General features: G+C 35.1%; 1 protein-coding gene across 4 annotated transcripts in view; it reads right to left on the reverse strand.

The window, feature by feature from the left end:
* GABA-B-R2 (gamma-aminobutyric acid type B receptor subunit 2) overlaps positions 1–22,997 on the reverse strand; it is a 374,454-nt gene that overhangs the window by 4,103 nt on the left and 347,354 nt on the right. For 3 of the 4 annotated variants that reach the window (XM_074170500.1, XM_074170499.1, XM_074170502.1), the window contains 2 exons: positions 21,424–21,681; positions 1,057–1,307 (listed from right to left, as the gene is read on the reverse strand). In XM_074170500.1, coding sequence (XP_074026601.1) covers positions 1,057–1,307; positions 21,424–21,681 — 509 coding nt within the window. The remainder of the gene's footprint in view (positions 1–1,056; positions 1,308–21,423; positions 21,682–22,997) is intronic. The other variant, XM_074170501.1, reaches the window with a different exon arrangement.

Here is a 22,997-nt window from a genome sequence, read left to right on the forward strand (position 1 = left end):
TAAATAGTAAAATAAATACATATAGTGATAAATTAACTGTGGATTATTTCATTTACGTTGCGTTACGTGGCTTCCGTGTGGGTAGCTCGCTGTTTATTCCAAAATTAACAAAATAGCTCAACACATTGAAGAGGTTGGCGACCACTGCCTTAAGGCCACTACAGTTTTTTTATACTTGAACATTTCCGTCGAATGTTCCAATGAGCTGCAAATATTATTGGTCGGTGCAAGTACAAATTTCATTAACGATGTTATCATCAACAAAAAATAAATTAATATTACTGGAGTTTTTTCCCCAACACCAAATCATTATTTTTAACACCTCGACACGTGTTTCGATCACCAAGTGATCATCTTCAAAGAGGAAGATTAAAACTAAGGACTAGTGCGAGCTAATCCTATTTATGCTATAAAGGTAACCCATACAGGTAAACCATCCAGGCATACCATCCTAAATTAATTTTACAATTTTGCCTTATCTATTATTTTACAATATATGTTTATATAAAACAATTTTCAGCTATATAATTTCAGCTAAATTTTTTTTATATAAACATATATTGTAAAATAATAGATAAGGCAAAATTGTAAAATTAGTTTAGGTTGGTATGCCTGGATGGTTTACCTGTATGAGTTACCTTTATAGCATGAATAGGATTAGCTCGCACTAGTCCTTAGTTTTAATCTTCCTCTTTGAAGATGATCACGTGGTGATCGAAACACGTGTCGAGGTATTAAAAATAACAATTTGGTGTTGGGAAAAAACTCCAGTAATATTCATTACTACACCAAAGGTTTCAAACAGTGCATCAGAAGAAAAAGTAAATTGATAGATTCAAAGCACACCCTGATGAGGAAAGAGAATTGGCCCAATTCGGGTAGACAAATGTTTAACAATTTCGATGCTGTTTGGAAACTAACTTTTGATTATTATTGTTCTATAGTCCTACCTACATTTATGTCATCATTGCAAAATCATGAAAATGGTAAAAGAATGTAGTTTTTTACTGCAAATAATAAATATATAAACGAATCTGCAGTCAAGTTGAACATTACCTTCCTCTTGCGATATGCTAACCCTACTGCTTTTTTGGTGACTTTTCATGCATCTATGCTGATTTCCAGTATTCCATAATTCACTTTTCGCTACTACATGTGTCCCAAACTCTTGTCTTCTCTTTGGGGTTATTTTGTTATTTGGTGCGCTGATTTTATGGACAACGGACTCTTCTTGCTCTGACAGAGGTTCGCTTTTCAGACCCTGTTTTCTTTTCGAATTTATTTCTGTGTCAAAAACCCTGGAAGGTCTGAAATTCAAGTGGTTGAATGAAGAAATTGAATTGATGGTATTTATGAATCTGGAAATTAACGGACTGAACTGAATAAAAATAAGAAATTTACTCAACGGTCTATTCTCATTCATCTCAGTTCATGAATGGGAATAAGAACAAATTCTATAAACAATTGGGAAATGTATTTCAATGTTTTCAAGATTGGCAATTTTATTCTATATTATAACTCATAAATCATTCAAAAATGTTTGATATTCTTCCTGTAACAGGCTAAAGAAATGATTAACAATAACCATATATTGAACCAATCAAATGCTCCTTTTATATACATATGTCAAAAATGAACGACTTCATGTGGGCATTAACATGCAACAATCAACTTTTATTGTCTTTTATGCATATATATTATTGACACCACAGTAGTCACATTCAACTATTATTTTCAATTCTCTGAAAGTGTTTTAAAGTTCCCACAAGACACTGGTACGAACCCAACAAAAGGAGATAAGAATATTACTGTTGCGGAAAGGACACCTACGACCCTGCCCATCGCCAGAAATAGTGTTTGCTTCTAATGTGGAATGAAACTGTTGAAAACACTTTTCCCACGCCAAAACAAAAGTATTGTTTCTCGATAGTCAATTTTAGTAGTGACCTAAGACCGATTGAGGACCTCCTTCCGGCTGTATCCACCCAGTGACGCCGAGTGACCCAGTGACGCCACTGACTCTGACCATGAAACCCTTTTTTCGTTTTTTTGCCTATAACTTGGCCTTGAGTTGCGTGTGACGTTACATGATCATGGTTTACATAATTTCTACCGCCTATGATTTGACTTCAAAAGCCGAACGATTAAATAACTTGGGGTCGCACGTTAAATGACTTGGGGTCGCACGTTAAATGACTTCGGTATTCACAGCCGATTTTGGACCTTCCCTTACCACTAGAAACGTTGCATATCATATGGACTTGAATGTGTGTATGTGTGTGCAGTTTCAGCTTATGTATGCTATTAACTTTTAGTAACTTAAATCTCATGTTTTCCAACGCTCACTGGCCATTACTATGTAATCAAACGCCACAGTAAGAGAATATCTTCACTGATGCGTTCAGTCCATAAATAGATCAGGTGGTGAGAGGACGCACTGCATATTACATATCTCACTAGGCTTTCGACCCTCTACCAAAGCGGTGTCCTGAAGATTATTCCTATACTTGCATCGAAAAAGTCTGCCGTTCGTCCACTGGATGTAAGGGGCTGTCGATAGCGATTATTCATCAACTGTGTAGGTATACAAATGCTCTATGCTCAGGTTTGATAGTACATGAATACCTCGGTAACCAAGGTCAATCAGCCGAGGCTATATTTTCTTATAGGTTATTTCTTGTGTGGAATAATTTCTTGAAGTCACCTTCAGACCCAATTCTCAAGGTCATAACAATAACACATTTTTTCTGAAAGTTTTTCTAGGCCTATTTTCACATGATGATATTTTTGCACCAGGCGGTCCCCGTTCAATATCATCATGATGTTATTATAGTAGTGGTTGGAGGCCCAGTACTGGATGCCCTTGAGAACAATGTGACTTCATTAGCGTGTTTGGAATGAAGACAATAAAAATATTATCAGGGTATTGCAACATGCGAAGCATGCTTGTGAAACATTTTATTTTCAACTTTCAACATATCTTCACGTTTAATATGAGATCGAAGACCTCTGAAATGAAAAAAATCCGTCGTATACTAAAACCAATGATATATTCCGCCTATGACTTGGCCTTGTGTTGCGTGTGACGCTACATTACCTTGGGTAACGTCATCACTCGTAAAGCCCTTTTTTACTCTTCGCCTACGTCTTGTCCATAGAAGCTGCAACGATAACACAACATTGTTTGCAAGACAGGCCTTGTAAATTACCGTCAATTTTGGACCACCTCTTTCTCCTTGATCTTTCAAATGTTTTATCTATAGACAACAAAAACTATGATACTGGGCACCAAAGTAGCATAGTATGAGAATGAACGCCGATGTAAAGAATTTTTTTTCAGAAAAAAAAAATTACAACATTTTTTTACGCCACTGAAATTATGTGCTGATGCTCAGTCCTGCTGAAAATAGATCATCTGACGAGCCTTCAGATCAAGATCATCGAAAAACTCTTCCAACAGTTTTTTTTTCAACAAATCAATGTAACGGAGTCCGTTCAAAGAATCATGATAAAAGAATGGACCGATAATTATGTCTTTAAATAGACCACACCAAACATCAATACTGAATCGTCTATGCGGATTGTGGGAATGGACTATCGGAGTAGACTATTTCTGGTCTACTTCGATAGTGAAAATTCAATGGTACAATAATTTTTAGAAAAAAAAACGTTAACCATAGTATACAGGGGGACACATTTTGACATATTAGCATCTGATGTACTTACCCTATCGCACCCCCAGAGCATATCACCATTTTTTTTATGCACTGGAGCTGCATAATGAGGAGGTGCATCATCCTGCTCAAAAACGATTTCGTTTTCGAATAAATTTATATCTTCCTCAATTGCCCTATTGATGCACGGTATTATTCGATTCTCCAAAATATCCAAATATTTATCACTAGTCAAATTATCATCGATAAAAAAGGTGTCCTATGATGTGGTCACCTGAAATTCCTGCCCAAACATTCAGTTTTTGAGGTATAAATGACGATTCGTATCACTCCAATATCGACAATTTTGCCGATTCACCTCTTCGTTCATCCGACAAACAAATTTTATTCAAGAAATTATGATACAAGTTGATCCGTTCAGTGAGACTTTCACAAAACTCGATACGTCATGAAGTCTAATCTTATATGGATGAAATTTGTAATTGTAGAGGATTGTGAAAATATTTGTACGACTGATTTCTGATTCTCGAGATCACTCAGTAAGAGATTTGAAAATTTTCCATTACTCCAACAGGCCCTAAAACTGCAGTACAAATAGCTTCATTGTTGACAACTCCTGAACGGTTATGCTTTTTATTGTTAACAGATCCAGTTTCCATTTTGATCAATAATTCCGAAGTGTATTTGTGTCGTACATTTCTTTCTGGATGAACATCTTCGAACATACTCGAGCAGCTCTAGCACTATTTCCGTTGTACAAACTTACTATTTCAATCCGTTCTCGAGGCGTATAAACCATTGCTTCTTAAGGATTCATTCACAAAAAAGAAAAATACCATTTGTAACTTCACCTGGTAGGTAATCGTTATTGTAGAATGCGACAAATACAAAATGAAGAGAATATCGAATTCAAACGTAACTAAGCAAAATAAGACTATTTTGAAGTATACTTCACAGAAACACCTATGAAACCTAGGTAACAGATTGTACAGAAGTTCAATCAGGGTGGCTCGTTTTCAACTCAAATGATTTTCATCTTCCAAACTATGAGCTTCCGATTATAATGTATTTTACTTTATTTAAATCTGTTCATAATGGAACATCTGATAATGCAAAACATTGACCCATTAAAAAAAACGGTGACATGCTCTGGGGGTGTGATAGGGAAAGTTAGATCGAATGTGGATATGTCAAAATGTGTCCCCCTATATACTATTATTGAGGTGTTTTTTTATTTTTTCTGAAAATTATTATTCAGGGTGGCTCCCGAACCATAATCTCCAGACCATATGTTTAATACTTCGTTGAAATCTGCTCATCATGAAGCATCTAATAATGCGCTAAACAATATAGGGTGTTCCATTAAAAAACATTGGTGACATGTTTCGGAGGGTGCGATTGGTGAAGTAAAATCAAATGTGAATATGTCAACATGTGTCTCCCTGTATACTATGGGTAGGCTAAAACGTCAATTTCTGTATTTTCAGATATTACGAAACGTTTTCAGTTCTCCTCTTTTCAAAAACTATTCCATTGTCCCTGAATCAACGTACATCGTTGATGTACGGCATTTTTTGCTGTGCATGTAGCACAGCAAATTTTGTAATTCACGATCGGGGAATGAATTGCTGTACAAAAACGGCTTCAATGTTATCATTATAGCAGATATATTTTGATTTACAAAATAAATACGGCTAGTGGAATGGCTTCAAGATAAAATTTATCGTTTTGTAAATTATTACCAAATAGTTCAGTGGTTTCAAGTGAAATGATGATCACGGGTTTCACGAGTTTAAATCCGAAGGCATTTTTTTCTGTTAATACCAAAATTAGATGTTTGGACAATCATGAGGTTTTATTTGCCAAAACAAAGAAATTGTTTGTACTAGTGAAATAAATAAATATTTCCACATAAGACGCTCATCTTCAACTTCAGGAAGAAAGGTGATATGAGATTTGTTGTTGAGAATATTTTTACGAATCGGAATTTATGATGAAATATAGGTTGTTTCATTCAAAAAATATCATTTTATGAATGATTCACTTTCAAATGCTATTATCTAAGTATTTTCACTCGATGTTTTCTTCTAATTTTTTTGATAATCATTTTTCCAGCTCTCATTGCATTCGATGCCCCTTTTCTGGTTCCGCTTTTACTTATAAGATCGATATAATCAAGATTAATTTTATCTAAAATTCAACGTCTGAATGATATCACTCCTCCCACCCATTTATGTTCCAATCATTCAGCGTTTCCGTTTGGTTTTCATTGCCTTCTGAATTTTTTCGAGTGATTGATTTTGGGAGTATGCAACATCGTGTTCTTTATAAGCAGCGTCCAATAGATTTATTTGCGGAGCCTCCTCGTTCGAGTCTTTTCTGGAGCGGAGGACCACTTTTGAACATAAAAATGAGATACAGGGGAGAAGCCGATAAAGAACTTATAATATATAACTTATAATATAATACACGGTAGGTGGAATTTTACTACTAGTTTATCATAAAACTGCTGAATCCTTTACCTGTTTTTCTCTCGAATGTTAACATGTATACTGACACTAAAATGATTCGTTATAAATTCACTTATACCATTCTATACCATGAATTGAAGTAGCAAATTTTGAATGAATGTATAACCTAAATCTTCAAAGTAGTACACTGTGAGTCTGCTACATAATTTTCAGCTGGAGAAAAAATGCAACTTGTTTGAGATTGGAACTTTCAAAATTTTCGAAAAGAATGAACGAAAAACTTTTGAGATCAGAGGAATTCAGTAGATTCTTGAAAAATTTTCCACGAAATTGACAGTTTATGCAAATTACAAAAGGCAATATTAAACAAAAACAATCTTTGAGGTTAGGGAAGTTCTAGTAGATGCTGTGTAAAATATCAAGTTTGAGGACAGCGGTAGACAGAGATAATCGACAGTAATAATACTTCAGATATGTTTTGCTCTGAACACTCCACAGAGTAAATACAAGATAAGAACCAATGGCGGGCTCAAGGTTGAGTAGTGTGGAGTTAAAGGACACCTTTGGAATAGAAAGTTTGAAATTGAAGAGCAAGATCAATGTCGCAATCGATAATTGATAGTTTTTTCGACGGCCTATGATCCTTCAAAAGTGAACTATTTGATGAAATTAAAAATGTCCGTGACATATCATAGGTGAAAAACTAGACTTGAAAGAACGGTACACACATTTCGATCCTGAATGTACATCAGATATGATTCCTCTGGACTTCAAGATGTGACCATCATCAAAGCCCGTGGCTAGTACCGCAGACATCATAATTTCACACCATACCAGTGAGTTTTCGTTTTCATATTAGGCGTTCTCGATTGGCGTTTGATCAATAGCTGACATAAAACTGGACAGCTATCTTCAAAATAATTGTATTTCTGTATCAATTACACCAAAAACACACGTATAACATTCATTTACTCATCACTCATGAGTCCTTGTACCCCCTCTTTCGTTCATTTAGCGCTCTGCATATTCATTTACTTTCAAAATTAACTTTTTTTCGTGTCAAGGAATATACCCTGAGATAATCTAGAATTGCCTATATTACTTCTAACCTGTACATGATCACCAACATGTACAACATTCATTTTCCTCAATATTCAAGTGTCATTGTTATCATTTTAGGATGAAATCGCTTCAATTTCGTTTGAGGTGCCTAGAAATATCATTTCAACTGTGTTTGTATTCTCTTGATGTTATAACTTCTTTAATTTTTTCTTGTTTTTTCATAATGTTCATATTATAATACCCTGAATATCTGTCACATCTTCACGTATATAGAATCTTCCGTAAGCCCAAGGATGTATTTGGATCTTTCCTTCTGTCAGAATATCATTCCTTACTTGAGATAATTTGAGCAATTTTTGGATTGTTTCAAATACATCTGTTACTGCAAAATCCTTTCCTCAATATTCTAGGATTTTTTCTGAATGGAAAAGGGTATGGTTCTCACTACCTCACTTCGGGAATTATATTCGCTTCTGAGTTGATATTTGACATGTTCATCAAACCATTTAGGGCAATGGAGAAAGCAGATTATTCAGCAATGACATTTCAAAGTACGTTGGTTTTTGGCCGTTTTTCGTTTTCGTGTTTGAATACATGCCATATGTCAAATGTTAGGAGGAAATGGGGGAGGGGGTCAAAAAAAAACACGCGGCATTGGGGAGGTGGGAAATATTACTTTTTGAAAGAATGTTAATGTCGTTGAATGAACAGTTGAAATAATCAATGACAAAATGATATCTGAAGAGTACAGACGGAAAATTGAAGAGTTTCGTAAACGTGTCCAAGAATTAAAGAAAGACATTGAATTTTTCGAAGAATAGAATATTGTTTTGAAGCAGTTGTATAGTTTAGATATTCAAGAAAGATTGCTTGATCGAAAAGTTCCTCAAACGAGATATCCGTTTCGAATAATTCAACCTCACAGCTTAGATAATGTCGCGCTAATGCTGAAAATGAATTGTGTGCTTTCAACTGCAATAATAAATGACGTTTTGTATGTATACGTACCAAAGGGCGTGAAATTAATGGCCATATGTGTGAAGAACAATAATTTTGATCATGGTTGCAATAGAACGCAATGGAAATTGATGAATTTCACATTTGTTAATAACGACCAGTTGGAAGTTTTTGAAAGTGAAATTCAAAAGAATACCCCTTCAAATATAAAGTGTGGCTGATATTTCAAGCTCGTCGAAAAGTAGATACAAAAACTCTTGAATTTGTTGAAGAACACGCAAGGCTTACGAAGAATTCTCATCGTGGTATCTACGATATTAGCATCTATTTTGATTAGAGTTGTTCGAAAAATTATTATGAAATTAAATGAAAAATGAATAATTTGGTTCAAATAGTGAATACTTGACCATTCAGGGATATTTGTTTTGAATAAAACTGGCCAATATTTGATGAAAATCCATATCAAAACTCATTTTTACCATTTATTGAATGATTTTCACTATAAAGGGTTTCACAAAAACCGCGAGAAGTGTTTCTCAAGCGTAAAATAATAAGTTACTTCTAAATTACAACCATTTCATACATATTTCATACTTGTTTGCCTACTTTCTAATGAATGAACTAACCTGAAAATCAGGTGTAATTATTAACTATATGAGTTAATTTAATTTCTAAAAGTACCTTAATTATACTTAACTGTGATTCCTGGAAATAAACAAATTCAATAATGGATGATTATTCAGTTCAGTTCGATCATTCATAAAATATTGACTGTTTCCATACTCTCCAACAGGTTAAGTTTCAAACCTTTCTTCTGGAAATGAAGGGGCTGGAATTCATTGTTGAGCTCATGCTACTGTGTGATTAAACGAGTGGCATATGTGGAGTTCATTTTTCCAATCTGGAAATTATATATGTGTTTTTTCATGCGGGCTGTGAATGTTCTCCTAGTTTGACCTATATGAAACATTGGACATGACCCACATGAGTTTCTATTCTTCTACTGAAAATTTAATATTTTTCGTTGATAATACATTTTCTAATCAGATTTAACGACGTTCGTGCAACAGAACTTGAATAATTTTGTTTGATCAGGTACGTCAAGAAATTCATCAAATTGGATTACCTTTTTGAAAACATCATTTTTCCAACCTTTAATGAAATGTTCGACAGATCCAAAAATAGATGCTTGCTGAACGCTTTAAACGGAAACTTGAAGTAGTCCGGTAGATAGATTGGAGGAACTGCACAGAAACAAACGTGACTCAAACCTTGGTAAAATATGCTAAAGTGACGAACGAAGATGATTTTATATATATATATACATTATATATATATATATATATATATATATATATATATATATATATATATATATATATATATATATATATATATATATATATATATATACAAAAAGGATTTAAGGCTCTATGACTTCTATTTGATCATCTGCGAGCGCTTTCGACAGCTGGTCGTGATGTCATCTTCTAGGCACTATTCTATCTGAACGTATGATCCTGTTGTGTGTCTTTTTATACTGTCCGAACGCCTCAATACATACTTCTGTGGCTTTAGGTAAATTTGCCTGTATTTGGATTACATCAGGTACTATTCTTTGTGTTAAATCTTCTCTAGGTTTATTGTTTCTCGGCGTTTATGTTGATTTGTTTAATATATTGAATGCTAGGTCTTGTTGTGTTTTGATTTGTTCTTGTTCCTCTAAAAGTGATTTTTGACTGTTAAATTTATGGATGTAAAAGTTTTCCCAAATGTCCATACGGTTTCCCTTATTGACTTGTTTTATGATTTTTATGTTCTCTGGTGGGGGAAAGTTATGTTTGTTTTGAATGGCGTGTGTTGCGAGGTTTGATTTATATATTATTGGGTTTATGTATGCCTTTTTGTGTTCATCGTACCTTTGAATCAGTTTTTTCTTGGTTTGGCCGATATATAATTTGTTACCGTCCGAGCATTGTATACTGTATATACCGTTTTGGTTTTTGTATTCTTCTTTTTCATAGCTGTTTAATTTTTGTGTTATTTTCGTGTTTGGATTGTATGTGATGTTGATGTTCAATGGATTGAAGATGTTTGTTAGTTTTTTGGTTTGATGTCCTACGTACGTAAATGCTGTCCATCGTTGTGTTGTTTTGTCTGTTGAGTTGGCTTGATCCGTGTTATGTATTTTTTGTTTGATTCTGTTTTCTAATTTATCTATTGTGTTTTGGGTGTATTTGTGTTCGTTCGCTATTTGGTGTATGATTTTCTGTTCTTTGTTTCGAGCTTCCTTGCTGAGTGGCATCCTTATGCGTTATATGCAGCCATTTTTTCACATTCTTCGCATTTTTTTCATTAACACGCTGAAACAAATAATCATAAAACCAGAAAAGACTCTGGAGAAACCAGCAATCACGAAAGCCATCAAATCAATAAAGAGGAAATTGATCTCTAACAACCTCACAGCAGTTAAAGCCGACAAAAGTGACGCCACAGTTATTATCGAAAAACAGGAATTTAGTATGAAAGTGAACAATTACATAACGGAAAACGAATTTAGTACGATGAATCACGATCCAACCACAAAATTTTAAAGACAAATTAATAGCCTAGTAAAATCCAACAACAAAACATTAAACAGATACACAGTCAACAAACCAAAAGCACCAAAACTCAACGCACTTATAAATATACATAAGGCAAATAAACCTATAGGACCGGTTATCAATTTTACCAAAGCACCTTCAAACAAAATTTCAAAAATCATAGCCGACGAACTGAAAAAAAATCAACAGGAACAACAACCACAGCGTCAAAAATTCAATGGAACTCACAGACAGAATTTCAACGACAAAAGTCAGCCCGAACACTAAACTATTCTCATTCGACATAAAAAACATGTACCCCAACATACCAGTCAACGAAAGTATAAACATCATATCTGATAAACTTAAACACCAAAACATAGACAAAACCTACATCAACGAAATGGAACACAGTCTAAATACAATATTCAATCAAAATTATTTCGAATCTGAAGGAAAAATGTATAAACAAACAGATGGACTAGCGATGGGATCCCCACAATCTAGCATTATATCCGAAATATACCTGCAAACCATAGATGAGAAAATCTTAACAATAATAAAAACACATGTTGAAAGGGGAGAATGGTTCAGATACGTTGACGATGGACTGTACATACCACAAAACAATGGAATACGAATAGATCAAATAACAAAATAAATTAACGAAATAAATCAAAAACTATTGAGGAAGAAAACAACTCGAAACTACCTGGACATAACCATCGGATATAACCACAACAAAACACAATTTCAAATGGCAATATACAGGAAACCTACACAAACAAGCTCCACCATACCCGCAAGTTCAAACCATCCATCATCACAAAAAATGGCTGCATATAACGCATTCATATATAGAATGTTGAGGAAACCACTCAGCAAGGAAGCTCCGAACAAAGAACGGAAAATCATACACCAAACAGCGAACGAAAACGGATACACCCAAAAGATAAATTAGAAAACAGAATCAAACAAAAATACAGAACAAGGATCAGGCCAACCCAGTAGACAAAAAAACACAACGATGGACAGCATTTACGTACGTAGGACACCAAACCAAAAAACTAACAAACATCTTCAAGCCATTGAACATCAACATCACATACAAGCCAAACACGAAAATAACACAAAAAATAAACAGCTATGAAAAAGAAGAAGACAAAAACCAAAAAAGGGATATACAGTATACAATGCTCGGACTGCAACAAATTCTATATCGGCCAAACCAAAAAAAACTGATCCAAATGTACGATGAACACAAACAAGCATATATAAACCCAATATTATATAAATCAAACCTCGCAACATACGCCATACCAAACAAACATAACTTTCCCCCACCAGAGAACATAAAACTCATAAAACAAGTCAACAAGGGAAAGCGCATGGATATTTGGGAAAACTTGAACATCGATAAATTCAACAGTCATAAGTCACTTATCGAGGAACAAGTGCAAATCAAAATACAACAAGACCTCACATTCAATATATTAAACAAAACCATACACATTCCTAGAGAAGATCTAACACAAAGAAAACCTGATGCAGTACAAATACAGGCAAATTTACCTGAAGTACCTGTAATACCTGAGTTGAGACGTTCGGACCGTATAAAGAGGCAGACAACAGGATGACAAGTTCAGTTTGAGGAGTGTCTAGAAGATGACAGTACGACCAGCTGTCGAAAGTGCTCGCAGATAATTAATTAATAGAAGATATAAAGCTTCAAATCCTTTATGTGAATATGAATATATATATATATATATATATATATATATATATATATATATATATATATATATATATATATATATATATATATATATATATATATATATATATATGTATATATATATATATATATATATATATATATATATATATATATATATATATATATATATATATATATATATATATATATATATATATATATATATATATATATTCATATTCACATATATAGAAGCTTTCGCTTCTAGTGGGAAGCTTCTTCAGGGCAGTAAAAATGAGTAAAAAACAATTAATTGAACATATAAATCGACGAAAAAAGTTAAACATTATTGTAATCACTTACATAATTGAAAGTTAAACATTATTGTTCAACTTTTTACTGCCCTGAAGAAGCTTCCCACTAGAAGCGAAAGCTTGGAAAAGTAAAGCTGAGTTTTTGATTTTTTGACTGAGAAACCCCGTTATTCCATTTTATATTATATATATATATATATATATATATATATATATATATATATATATATATATATATATATATATAGTGTGACCCATTTGAAATGGAACCACCCCTGTAGAATGTGCATTTTTTAATCAATCTCAATTTTTTTTTATTGAAATATTAAGTATGAAAAACTGTATCTTGACTATAAACTTTCACAATTTTAGTTTCATTTCCAAGGCACTCTATGGTTTTTTTTGTTTGTCAAAAACGGCAAAAGTTTATTAGGCAATTTTTGTTTTCAAATTTGACTACACCACTGGATTCGTAGTCGTTATAAATCAAAACTGTCAAATTTTCATTAAAAAATATTTGTTAACAACGAAGTTACAACAACTTCAATTTTGGAAACAAAGTATTTGTTTGTAATTTTTATTCAGATTATAGACATATTTGAGATCTGACAACACTGTCATCACCAAGTAGAACACCAGTGAATTTGTACAGTGAAAATCCGAAGTCAACAGCTCAATGCGTTCTACAGTTATAACTCCTGAAAATATGGTAATGTGAGAGATTTGTGGTGCAAGCGTTTTGTAATAAAAATCTGACTACGCCACTGGATTTGTGGATAATATTCCCTTAAAATCATTCATTTGAGTGTAGGTTACGAGAAGTGTATTCTAGAATAACAGAAAATTAAAAATTCATTTTCAAGTTATGCAGTACTTAGTACATTCTTCCGCATAGCCGCTAAAATCAAAATGATTTAAAGCATGGAAATCATTTATTCAATAATAAAACAGAGAGCAGTAATAGTTTTTGTAGCTCTAACTCCAAGACTTTCAACTGTGAAAAATTTCTTTACTGTGTTGTGGATGATTACTCACTTTGGTGTCTTCACTTTCGCAGATTTGATAATTGATGAACTGTTCACCTATTGAAGGTTGGATAACAGCGCAAATACCCAATCTACATTCAGTAGCGATATGTTGGCCTTCATATCACTCTTTGACACGAAGTCGTACAGCCAAGTCCCAGTTATCTAATCCAATCAATATACGGGGCTTGACATTGTCATAAGATGTAATGGGTGAATTTTTCAGTTAAGGGTAATCAACGGTGAGTTTTGATATATCTAGAGTTTGTTGTGGGGGGGCTGAGGGATTTCACTATTTGTACAGAACGATTATTGAATAGCCTAGTGCTTGTAAAATTACCCATGATTGAAAGAAGTACCTTTCGTGAATTATTTTCAATACGATTCTATTCACCGGTCCATTTTACCATCGATATTGATGATCCTTCATCCAGAAAAGCAAACGTTGTTACTTCTTCATTTTCATTCTTGAGGGTAACGGGTAATATTCGGAAACGAACACTTAGTGAAGAGTTCTGATGATAAACGTTGACTTCCGAACTTATGTTTCCACTTTCGAAGTTTTTATGAAGAAGTGGATGATGCTTCTGTTGGCAGTCATTTTCATTACATTTTACTGAATATTTACAGGGAAATCCATGTCAGGTCAATCTACATAATTTCAGGTCTTTGACGACTTTCCATTTATCAGTTAAGGAATATTCTTGGAACTGTTAGCAATCCGATATATATCTGCAGGTTTTGCTATATACTTTACACTTTATTATTTTGTCATGTGACTGCACATCATTTCTTAATGCATACTCAGAACTATGAACATTTGTTTGCTCATCGTGATGATTTTGCTTGGTACGCCCTGCAATGGCTAAAGTGGGTGAAGCAGCACATACATTAGTAGCTGAGTTATACATCCAATCGACGAACTCGTGTATTAGCATAGGGTTATTTAGGTATTTAGTCATTTCACTTACTTGTAATGTAACACATAGATTCTTAACTGCTAAGGCAAACTCAACTAGAGTTTCCAGTTTTTATTGTTTTGGGGGTGCTTAGCGTCTAATGGATTTAATGTAGCGTACCCTAAATTATTTTAGGAAATTTTAGGAAAAGTTATGCTGCGTCCACAGCACATTTTGCGGTTCCTTCGAATCTTTTTAACAACCTCAATAAGTTTTCATGAGAGTTGAATCCACAAAGCTCTGTAGAGATCTTTAAAAAATACTGATGAAACGTGGCAATTCACTAGGAGTGGATCGATGTGCAGCGTATTGATGTGAAGGATATTCGACATCGTACCTTGCGGGTTGCGGTGGAGGGTCGAATAGACCCACTCTGTTTAAAACTAACCTAATCTATTTGAGTGATAAGTTGTATTTTTGGTTTCCTGTTTCTTTTGATTTTCAAGTTTTATTTGATGAATATTTTTTATTTCTACAGATTCCTCATGAACTTTGGAGTTTTCGTTTTCATTCGGTCCCATACCACTTTCTATTTGCCGCAACAACCACTCATTTTCCAAAGTATCAGCTTTTTCTAACTTTTTGTGGTTTAGATCTTGACTATCCCCGGATTCTTCCTCTAAAAATCTTCGCAATTCTTCAAACAATTCTCGTTTCTTTCTTAACATTTTTCCCTCTTCTTAAAATAATTGCAATTTCAAATTACGTCTGCTATTTGTACTCGACCTACTTTTTGTACTTTTCACGCTTCCGTGAGGCTTTCGATTTATTGTCTAACTGGGATATGCGGGAATTTTCTGGAATATTATTTTCGACAGTTCTTGATGAATCAGTATTACCACAGAGAGGACACCTCCAATGCTGATCTAAACTTGCAGTTTCTGTGACCTTGACACATTTGTAGCCAAACCATTTCAAAGAATTTGTACATTCAACCATTCTTTCATTGCGATATGGTCTATTACATATAAGACTGTCAGATGAGATTTTTATACATACAGGATGAGTTATAACATTGAACGATTAAAATTGAAATACTCAAATTAGAATCTACAAAGGATTAAAAAAAATATAGATAATTATTGAAAAATTAAAAACTGTTAATGATTATTTCTAACAGTGTGTATATATGAAAAATGCATCAGTCATGTCTATGATATTAACTGTTCTTCGATACTTCTCATCGGTTACAATCCGCCCATTCGACTGGATTCCGATTCAGAATACAGTTTAGCTATGCTTAGTTTCCATTTGTACAACAGTATACCGGAAATTAAAGTTATTACGAAAACGATGACAAAACTAAACAAAAAAGTATCGATATCTCTTCTGGATTTCACGAAATTGGTGATATTGAAGCTTAAATAAGCAGATATAATTTCACTAAAACGTACTGGGAAAACCTGTGGTAGAAGTGGTATCTCAAAGTGGAGTACAATAGATTTGCGAAGATTTAAAACTCAAACTCGTCTTCACCATCAAGCAGTACATATTTCAAACCTATATAGGGTCATCATTAGCTAATTATCCATTATAAAATTCATTGAATTTATTGTAGAATTTTGAATAATTGATTGATTTCCGACCTGCAAATAGCTTGGCTCACATTTTGGGTTTTTCGTCTACTCTTCTCAAGCCCAACTTGCATTACGCATCCGATCTACCTGTGGATATCATTAAAATACGTACTATACATATAGATGGTAACATTATGTTTGGAGTCTTCTTAAGCGACACATCGTCTCATACGATATACTAATTTGCCGTTGATGTTGATCGTGGTTACGAAATTGACGATACACCCAATCACCTTATTTATCCACCCATTTCTCATACAAACGGAATAAACATTACATTGCGAATGCTCGACCTACATTCTAGCCTCATTGATTTTAGAAACGAAGAAATAATAATTCGTTTGGAATTGAAGTGAAAGATGGTGATAACTATTCATGAGAATAACTCATCACCAAATCCCACGTCAGTCTTCACTAATACCTTCGAACAGCGTCAACAACTGTCAACGGAGAATTAATTATTTTTGTAATCTTTTGGCTATCATAATGTTCAATCAAATGTTCAACATTTTCCGAAAAGGTAGAATGGCGGACCTACTACCCGTATGTCGATTCTTTTCGCAACAATAATGTCATTGAAATCAACATAAGTCAATCCGATGCATATGATGCTTTGTGCGATAGCCTGCTAATCAGCATCTGAAAAGTTGAGAGGGGTAAAGGAGATAGTCGGTGACCTTTGTGAACAATTCTGGTGCTTTCATGTTTCAATCTGCTACCTATGGTAAAGAATTGGAAGCAGTTCGTGAAGTTGGAATTGTTAGTATTGTCAAAGGTTTTCTCACTTACACCGATGAAGATATCAAGCTTCGCTATCTCATGATGGACATATCCCACCATTACAGGTGTCATCCACCAACGCATCTAACATTCAACGTGCTCATACCTATCAAGCATTTTTTGAATATTTTCAGCGTTTATCAATGTGTTTCCTACGGTAAACATTCCATCCGATTGGTAGAAGCTGGAGATGATAGCAACTGTTTCAAAATAGATATGAGATTTCTGGCACAGAAATGTCAGAGATGTTGGTTGAGCTGAACATTGAAAATATCGAACTCAAAGTTAAACGTATCTTTCCGGATGATCAAATTGGATTGCAACTTTTGAAAGCTATCCAAGCTGACACTCCTATTCTCATAACGGTCAGATAACGGAAACTCTATATGCTGCCTGCCCTCACACAAGGTACAAAAAATGAAATATGGGCCGTTTCTTGAAAGCCCTTGCTATGTGATTGTATGTTGAGGGATCGCACTTTGCAATGTTAGAGCCTCGTCAAACTGTCATGTTCTTTCTGAAATGATGTATTTTTGCCACTTTTTTGCGTTAGCGCCATGTTTTATTCTATTACGTTCTTTCAACACTCAACTGAATGCCCGCCGCAATGTTTTTTTCTTCAATCCGATTTTTAATTTATTATTATACCATTATGTTTATAATTCAACCACGCTGTTATCTTATAACTGAATCTCTTCGATATTCATTGTATCCTCCTATGCATCGATTACGTTGCACATGTATCTTTCCCACTTACTATAGTAACGACGTTCCCTAGGGAATACGTCCCAAAAGACTTACAGCTACACTACTCCAGTATCGTAGATTTATTCAATTGTTTGAAAGGTTCAGGAGAAGAAGAGGCTCCACAATCGGCTGTAATTTACATGTCCATGTGACTTGCGACCCAAGGTAACGTTACTCCAGCTCATGTGGCTTTACTCAAGGCCAAGTTGTAGGCGGAATATATCATTGGTTTCAGTATAAGATGACTCTTCTGACACCGAAGATCTTCGTTCTCGCATGAAACGTAAAGATATGTTAAAAGTTAGAAAAGGTGGATTTTATGGAAAATGGCGTTTTCAGTTATTTAGACAAGGAAATCGATATTTTTTTCAAGAATGCATCGATAGAAATTTTCTGCAGCTTTCGATTGAACCTCAATCCCGCTTCTAGCGTTACTGGTTCAATTTTTATTTGAGTTTTAATGTTGAAAAACATTTCAATTTTCAAACGCATTTTTCAGCCAGAATGACTGAGAATATCGGGACACGTCATGAGACTTTTTCTCTCAGAACGCCGAGTTTTACATGAAATCAAGGAAAACGAAAATGCAGAATTTTCGCGATTTTCCGAAGACAGTCGAACAAGGCCGACGTTTGTTTGTTTTCGTTTATCGTACGATGCATATTGAGGGAGCGAGACGACGTGGGAACGGAATGAGATGCAGAGGGCGGCGAGTGGATATCAAGACCAGCTCCTGCATTAAAACAGGATCGTAAAAGCTGGCAAACCCATACGAAATTAGTTTTTTTTCGATGGAAGACATCGACAGTAGGTGTAAACAAAACGTACGATTTTAGCAACCGTTGATTGGTCGACAGGCATCGGATGATGTTACGGAAAGAGTTCGCCTGTTTTCTATTAACATGTGAACGTCTTAGAAACGTTAGTTGGTTGGTTTTTGAATACGAATTTATACTAGTCGTCCCTGAAAACTTGAAAGAATCCTGAAATCCTCTTGGACTTGAAATATTTTTGCTGGGATTTTTATTGAAGAGAGTGAGGTTGCCGTTATTCGGTAGAATACAAAGCGCTGATGGTTAACAGTTCGTTCAGAACTAATTGGAGATTGTTAGGGAATACATTGCTGTGTGTGAAATCCTGCATAGGTAGGTAGTAGGTCCCTACTAAAGTTGCTCAGGCTCAGGTACCCTGTGGAAACCAAACGGTGTCAACTAAGCAGTGGTAGATAGAGCTTACATTTGAGAGGGTCAAGACATCATTAATTCAGCCCGTCGGACTAACGACTCAACCTAACTGTTGGGATCGTCTACTGTGTTTCGATACCTTTCTACCTTATCCTGCGAGCGGCCCTCATCCTAGGGTGCAGTTCAACCGTTAGGGTCCTTGTTGCTAAACAACCAACTCGGCCTTGGATAGGAAAGTAATTTCGCGATCCAAGGGTGAACTTGAAATATTAGCTCACCTTGAATCCTTCCCTCTGACCATTTTCTCGTCAGAGTCGTATTAGGGAAAACTTGAAATTGAGATGCAGAATAGGGCAAAATACGTGCGAGCGCAGCTTGCAGATAATACATACACCAGTGCCAAATCGTGAGATCACAAGTATCGGTCAATTGAATTTCCCATCAGACACGTTTAGCCGTTTGGGTGCGACTCTAACAAAGGGACGTGAAACTCCCCAGGAATCTGTTTTCACTGGTAACACTGAGGCCAGGTTCTACTCAACGTATCAACCTCGAGTACGAGGACATTAGTACCTCTCCCTTGGTTGTAGAGCGACAAACCCTGGGCATAGGTGGTTTTTTCGCAAGTCGAGTAGCTAGAGAACTCGACATGTCATAAAGAACACCGCTATCTTTAAATCGCGAAAAAACATCGCGAAATAGTGTATCTGAATTGAAACGTATTAAGGACATAAAAATTCCAGCAATGCGAAGAATGGATATGCTAAATGGAGAAAGAGAATGCCCGGAAACACTACTCCAAGAAAATGGTCAACGTCTACGAGAAGAGTTGTTGTCAAGGATAAGAAACGAGTCTCATGCCAACCTTTGCTAATTGCTCGAAATGCAAGCACAATTGAGTATGCCAAAATCGGGTTGAGTAATGAGACAACAACGTGCTGAAATGTATGCGGAAAATCTTCCGGCGGCGACAATCAGAAGGTTGTCTGCCTTCAGACACGAAAATTTTGCCTGAATGCGAGCCATTGTGGCACACTCCGGAGGTGTTACCCACTTATGTGGTAACTCTATGACCAGATGTATACAGGGTCTACGGCCATCCTATGGAATTGGCAATTTCGAAAGAGACATCGCCATTGTTAAACCCGATAGAGAGTCGGGAGCGCTATAGCTATGAAGATATGGTTATGGATAACGAACGCCAAGCGTCGAGATGCCCCAGAGAGAAGCCTTTAGCGGTTCTGGGAATCGGATATTCAGCGCACAGGTGCGCCTTATGTTCAGAACGTTTCCGGAACTGCCGCCCTAGTAGAAGAACTAGAAAGTGGAGGTAGGCCAGGGGGTAGCGCTGAAGTCGACCGAGACATTGGGGGTGGCTTCATGGCGGGGCCAGTCACGAACAACGTCGTATAGACCATACATAACAAAACCAGAGCTAGCTGAACGAATCCAACTTCCTGTCGTACCCAAACTGGAGATGAGACCTGACATCCCTAGGGTACGTGTAATCGGCGGAGGCGGACATGAAAGTGTACACACACATTCAAGACCATATGTCATGCGACGTTACATGTGGTGGGGCTGGTCCAGACTCTGCTGTAATTTCCAAAGTCAAGTGACGTGTGACCCAAGGTTATCCAATTATTATGGCTTTCGAATATTAAATGAATATTACTGGAGTTTTTTCCCAACACCAAATCGTTATTTTCAACACCTCGACACGTGTTTCGATCACCAAGTGATCATCTTCAAAGAGAAAGATTAATCTTTCTCTTTGACGTGTTTCCTCTCGTTTCGAGGTGTTAATAACGATTTGGTGTTGGGAAAAAACTCCAGTAATATTCATTACTACACCAAAGGTTCCAAACAGTGCATCATAAGTATGGCTTTCGAAGTAAAATCATAGGCGGAGGGTTAAAACGGGTTTTTATGGTAATGATGTGAGTTATGGTCATGTGACGTCGCACGCAACTCGAGGCCAAGTCATAGGCGGCGAGTTGAAAAGGGGTTTCTTAGGCAAAGTCAGTGTGGCGGCACTGAGGGAGGATACATCCTTAGGCCACTACTAATATATTCGCTGATCAACTCAATATTATCAACGCGCTTCGAGATACAAAATTTTTGTTCTGGTGTGGAAAGAGTGTTTTATAGGGACATTTTTTTCAGAAAGTTAGGGCAACTATGATTTGAGTTCATTCGGCAGTTGCTGTTGACGAAGTGAAACATTCCAGGAATAAGAAACAGATATTTCATAAATTTTATAGCTCATCTTTCGAGTACGTATAAGTTTTTTAAATCATCAATTTTGAAAAGAAGACTTTTATCAGTAAAATTAAAATTTATGGAAAAACATCTATAGATGATAACTTACCTTCTTTCATGAGTAGGTGTTTTGTTTTCAGCCACATCTTTCTTCGGTTCTGCTTGAACATCTGGAGGTTTTTCGAATTCAGCCTTATTTATTTCTTTGACACTGTTGTAGTTGTTGTCTACATGTGGATTGGTCGTTGTTTGTTTTATGTTGCCATTTGACTGCCTTTGAGGTCCTGTTTTCGAGTCTCGCAGATTGGGAGGAATTTGGGGAGACTTATCACGTTTCGGAGAATCATTTACTACTGGCTTTTGTTTCCTTAGTAAATATTACAAGTTAATCATGTTGGGTACAATGAAATTCAAATGTAACTTGAACTATTCTCTATACATATGGATTAAAAACATCAATATTCAAGGGTAATCCCATGAGTGAAGTCACTGAACAATTTTTTTTTATTCAGCTGTAACCATCAGAAAGTCGAGTTATGTGATGGAATCGGCGGATATTCGATGAAAATCCATAACATATTCAAGAAACAGTTCATTATGAAAATTTCACAATAAAGTGTTTCTTGGATATGAAATTTGAGTGTTGCGATTGAAGACAAAAAATAAACATCAAAGGAGTTCATTTTTGAAATAACTCTCGTAATACCTACAACAATTTTAAATTCTATTTTAATAGACATTTGGGTCCTGTGTGTATTATTGTATTCTAGATTCTGTTGTAGTTTTCAGAATATTAATTTGATCAACTGATCTGTGAGAAGATCTGAATATATCTTCACTCTTTTATTGAGCAGAATATGTTAATCAACATTCATTTCTCAGAATTTGATAAGAAGCAATTTTGTTGGAAAAACTTCACGTCATTAAGAGGCATTATGGAGATTCTATTGAAAACACTTTTCCAACACCAGAACAAAAATTACGGTCTCTCGGTGCGCGTTTCGCTAACCAGCGAAAGATCATTATGTTAGTGTTTTTATATCCTAGTGGCCTAACTACTACCTGTTAGTATTACCTAACTATACCGGTTGAATTATAATGTAGTGTAATGTATGACACTAAATTTTACTACTTTCTTCTTAAAATGTTTGTATATTCTAGTAGCCTAACTACTACCTGTTAAATTTACCTAACTGCATCGATTAGAATTATAGTGTAGTGTAGTTAGTGTAGTTAGGTAATTTTAACAGGTACTAGTTAGGCCACTAAGATATAAAAACACTAACATAATAAAATTCATTCATAATGATCTGAGGATGCGTCGAGAGACCATAATTTTTATTCTGGTGTTGGGGAAGTGTTTTCAATAGATTCATTTTGCACCAGAGGTTCCAGTAAGAACTATCAAATTATGGAAATTTCCATGTGAATCTTTCGAAATATATATGATAGCATTTCTAACTTACTATCGTGAGAGTAATGAAAAATGGATTTATAAGAATACAGTAAAAACATTAATGAAATGAAATAATGGAACTAACTTTGACATATTCTCGAAATCAAGGAGGAGAATTTTGAATAGAGGGAGATATAACTTTTTCTTTTTGATTTTTTTAAGTGAATGTATAAATTTCACTGAGATTATTGAGATGTGATTATTATTCATCGCATATTCTTCATTAT

Source organism: Leptinotarsa decemlineata, unplaced genomic scaffold (genome assembly GCF_025532065.1).
Source record: "Leptinotarsa decemlineata unplaced genomic scaffold, Ldec_3_MD MMD2_P_RNA_scaffold_9, whole genome shotgun sequence".
NCBI lineage: Eukaryota > Metazoa > Arthropoda > Insecta > Coleoptera > Chrysomelidae > Leptinotarsa > Leptinotarsa decemlineata.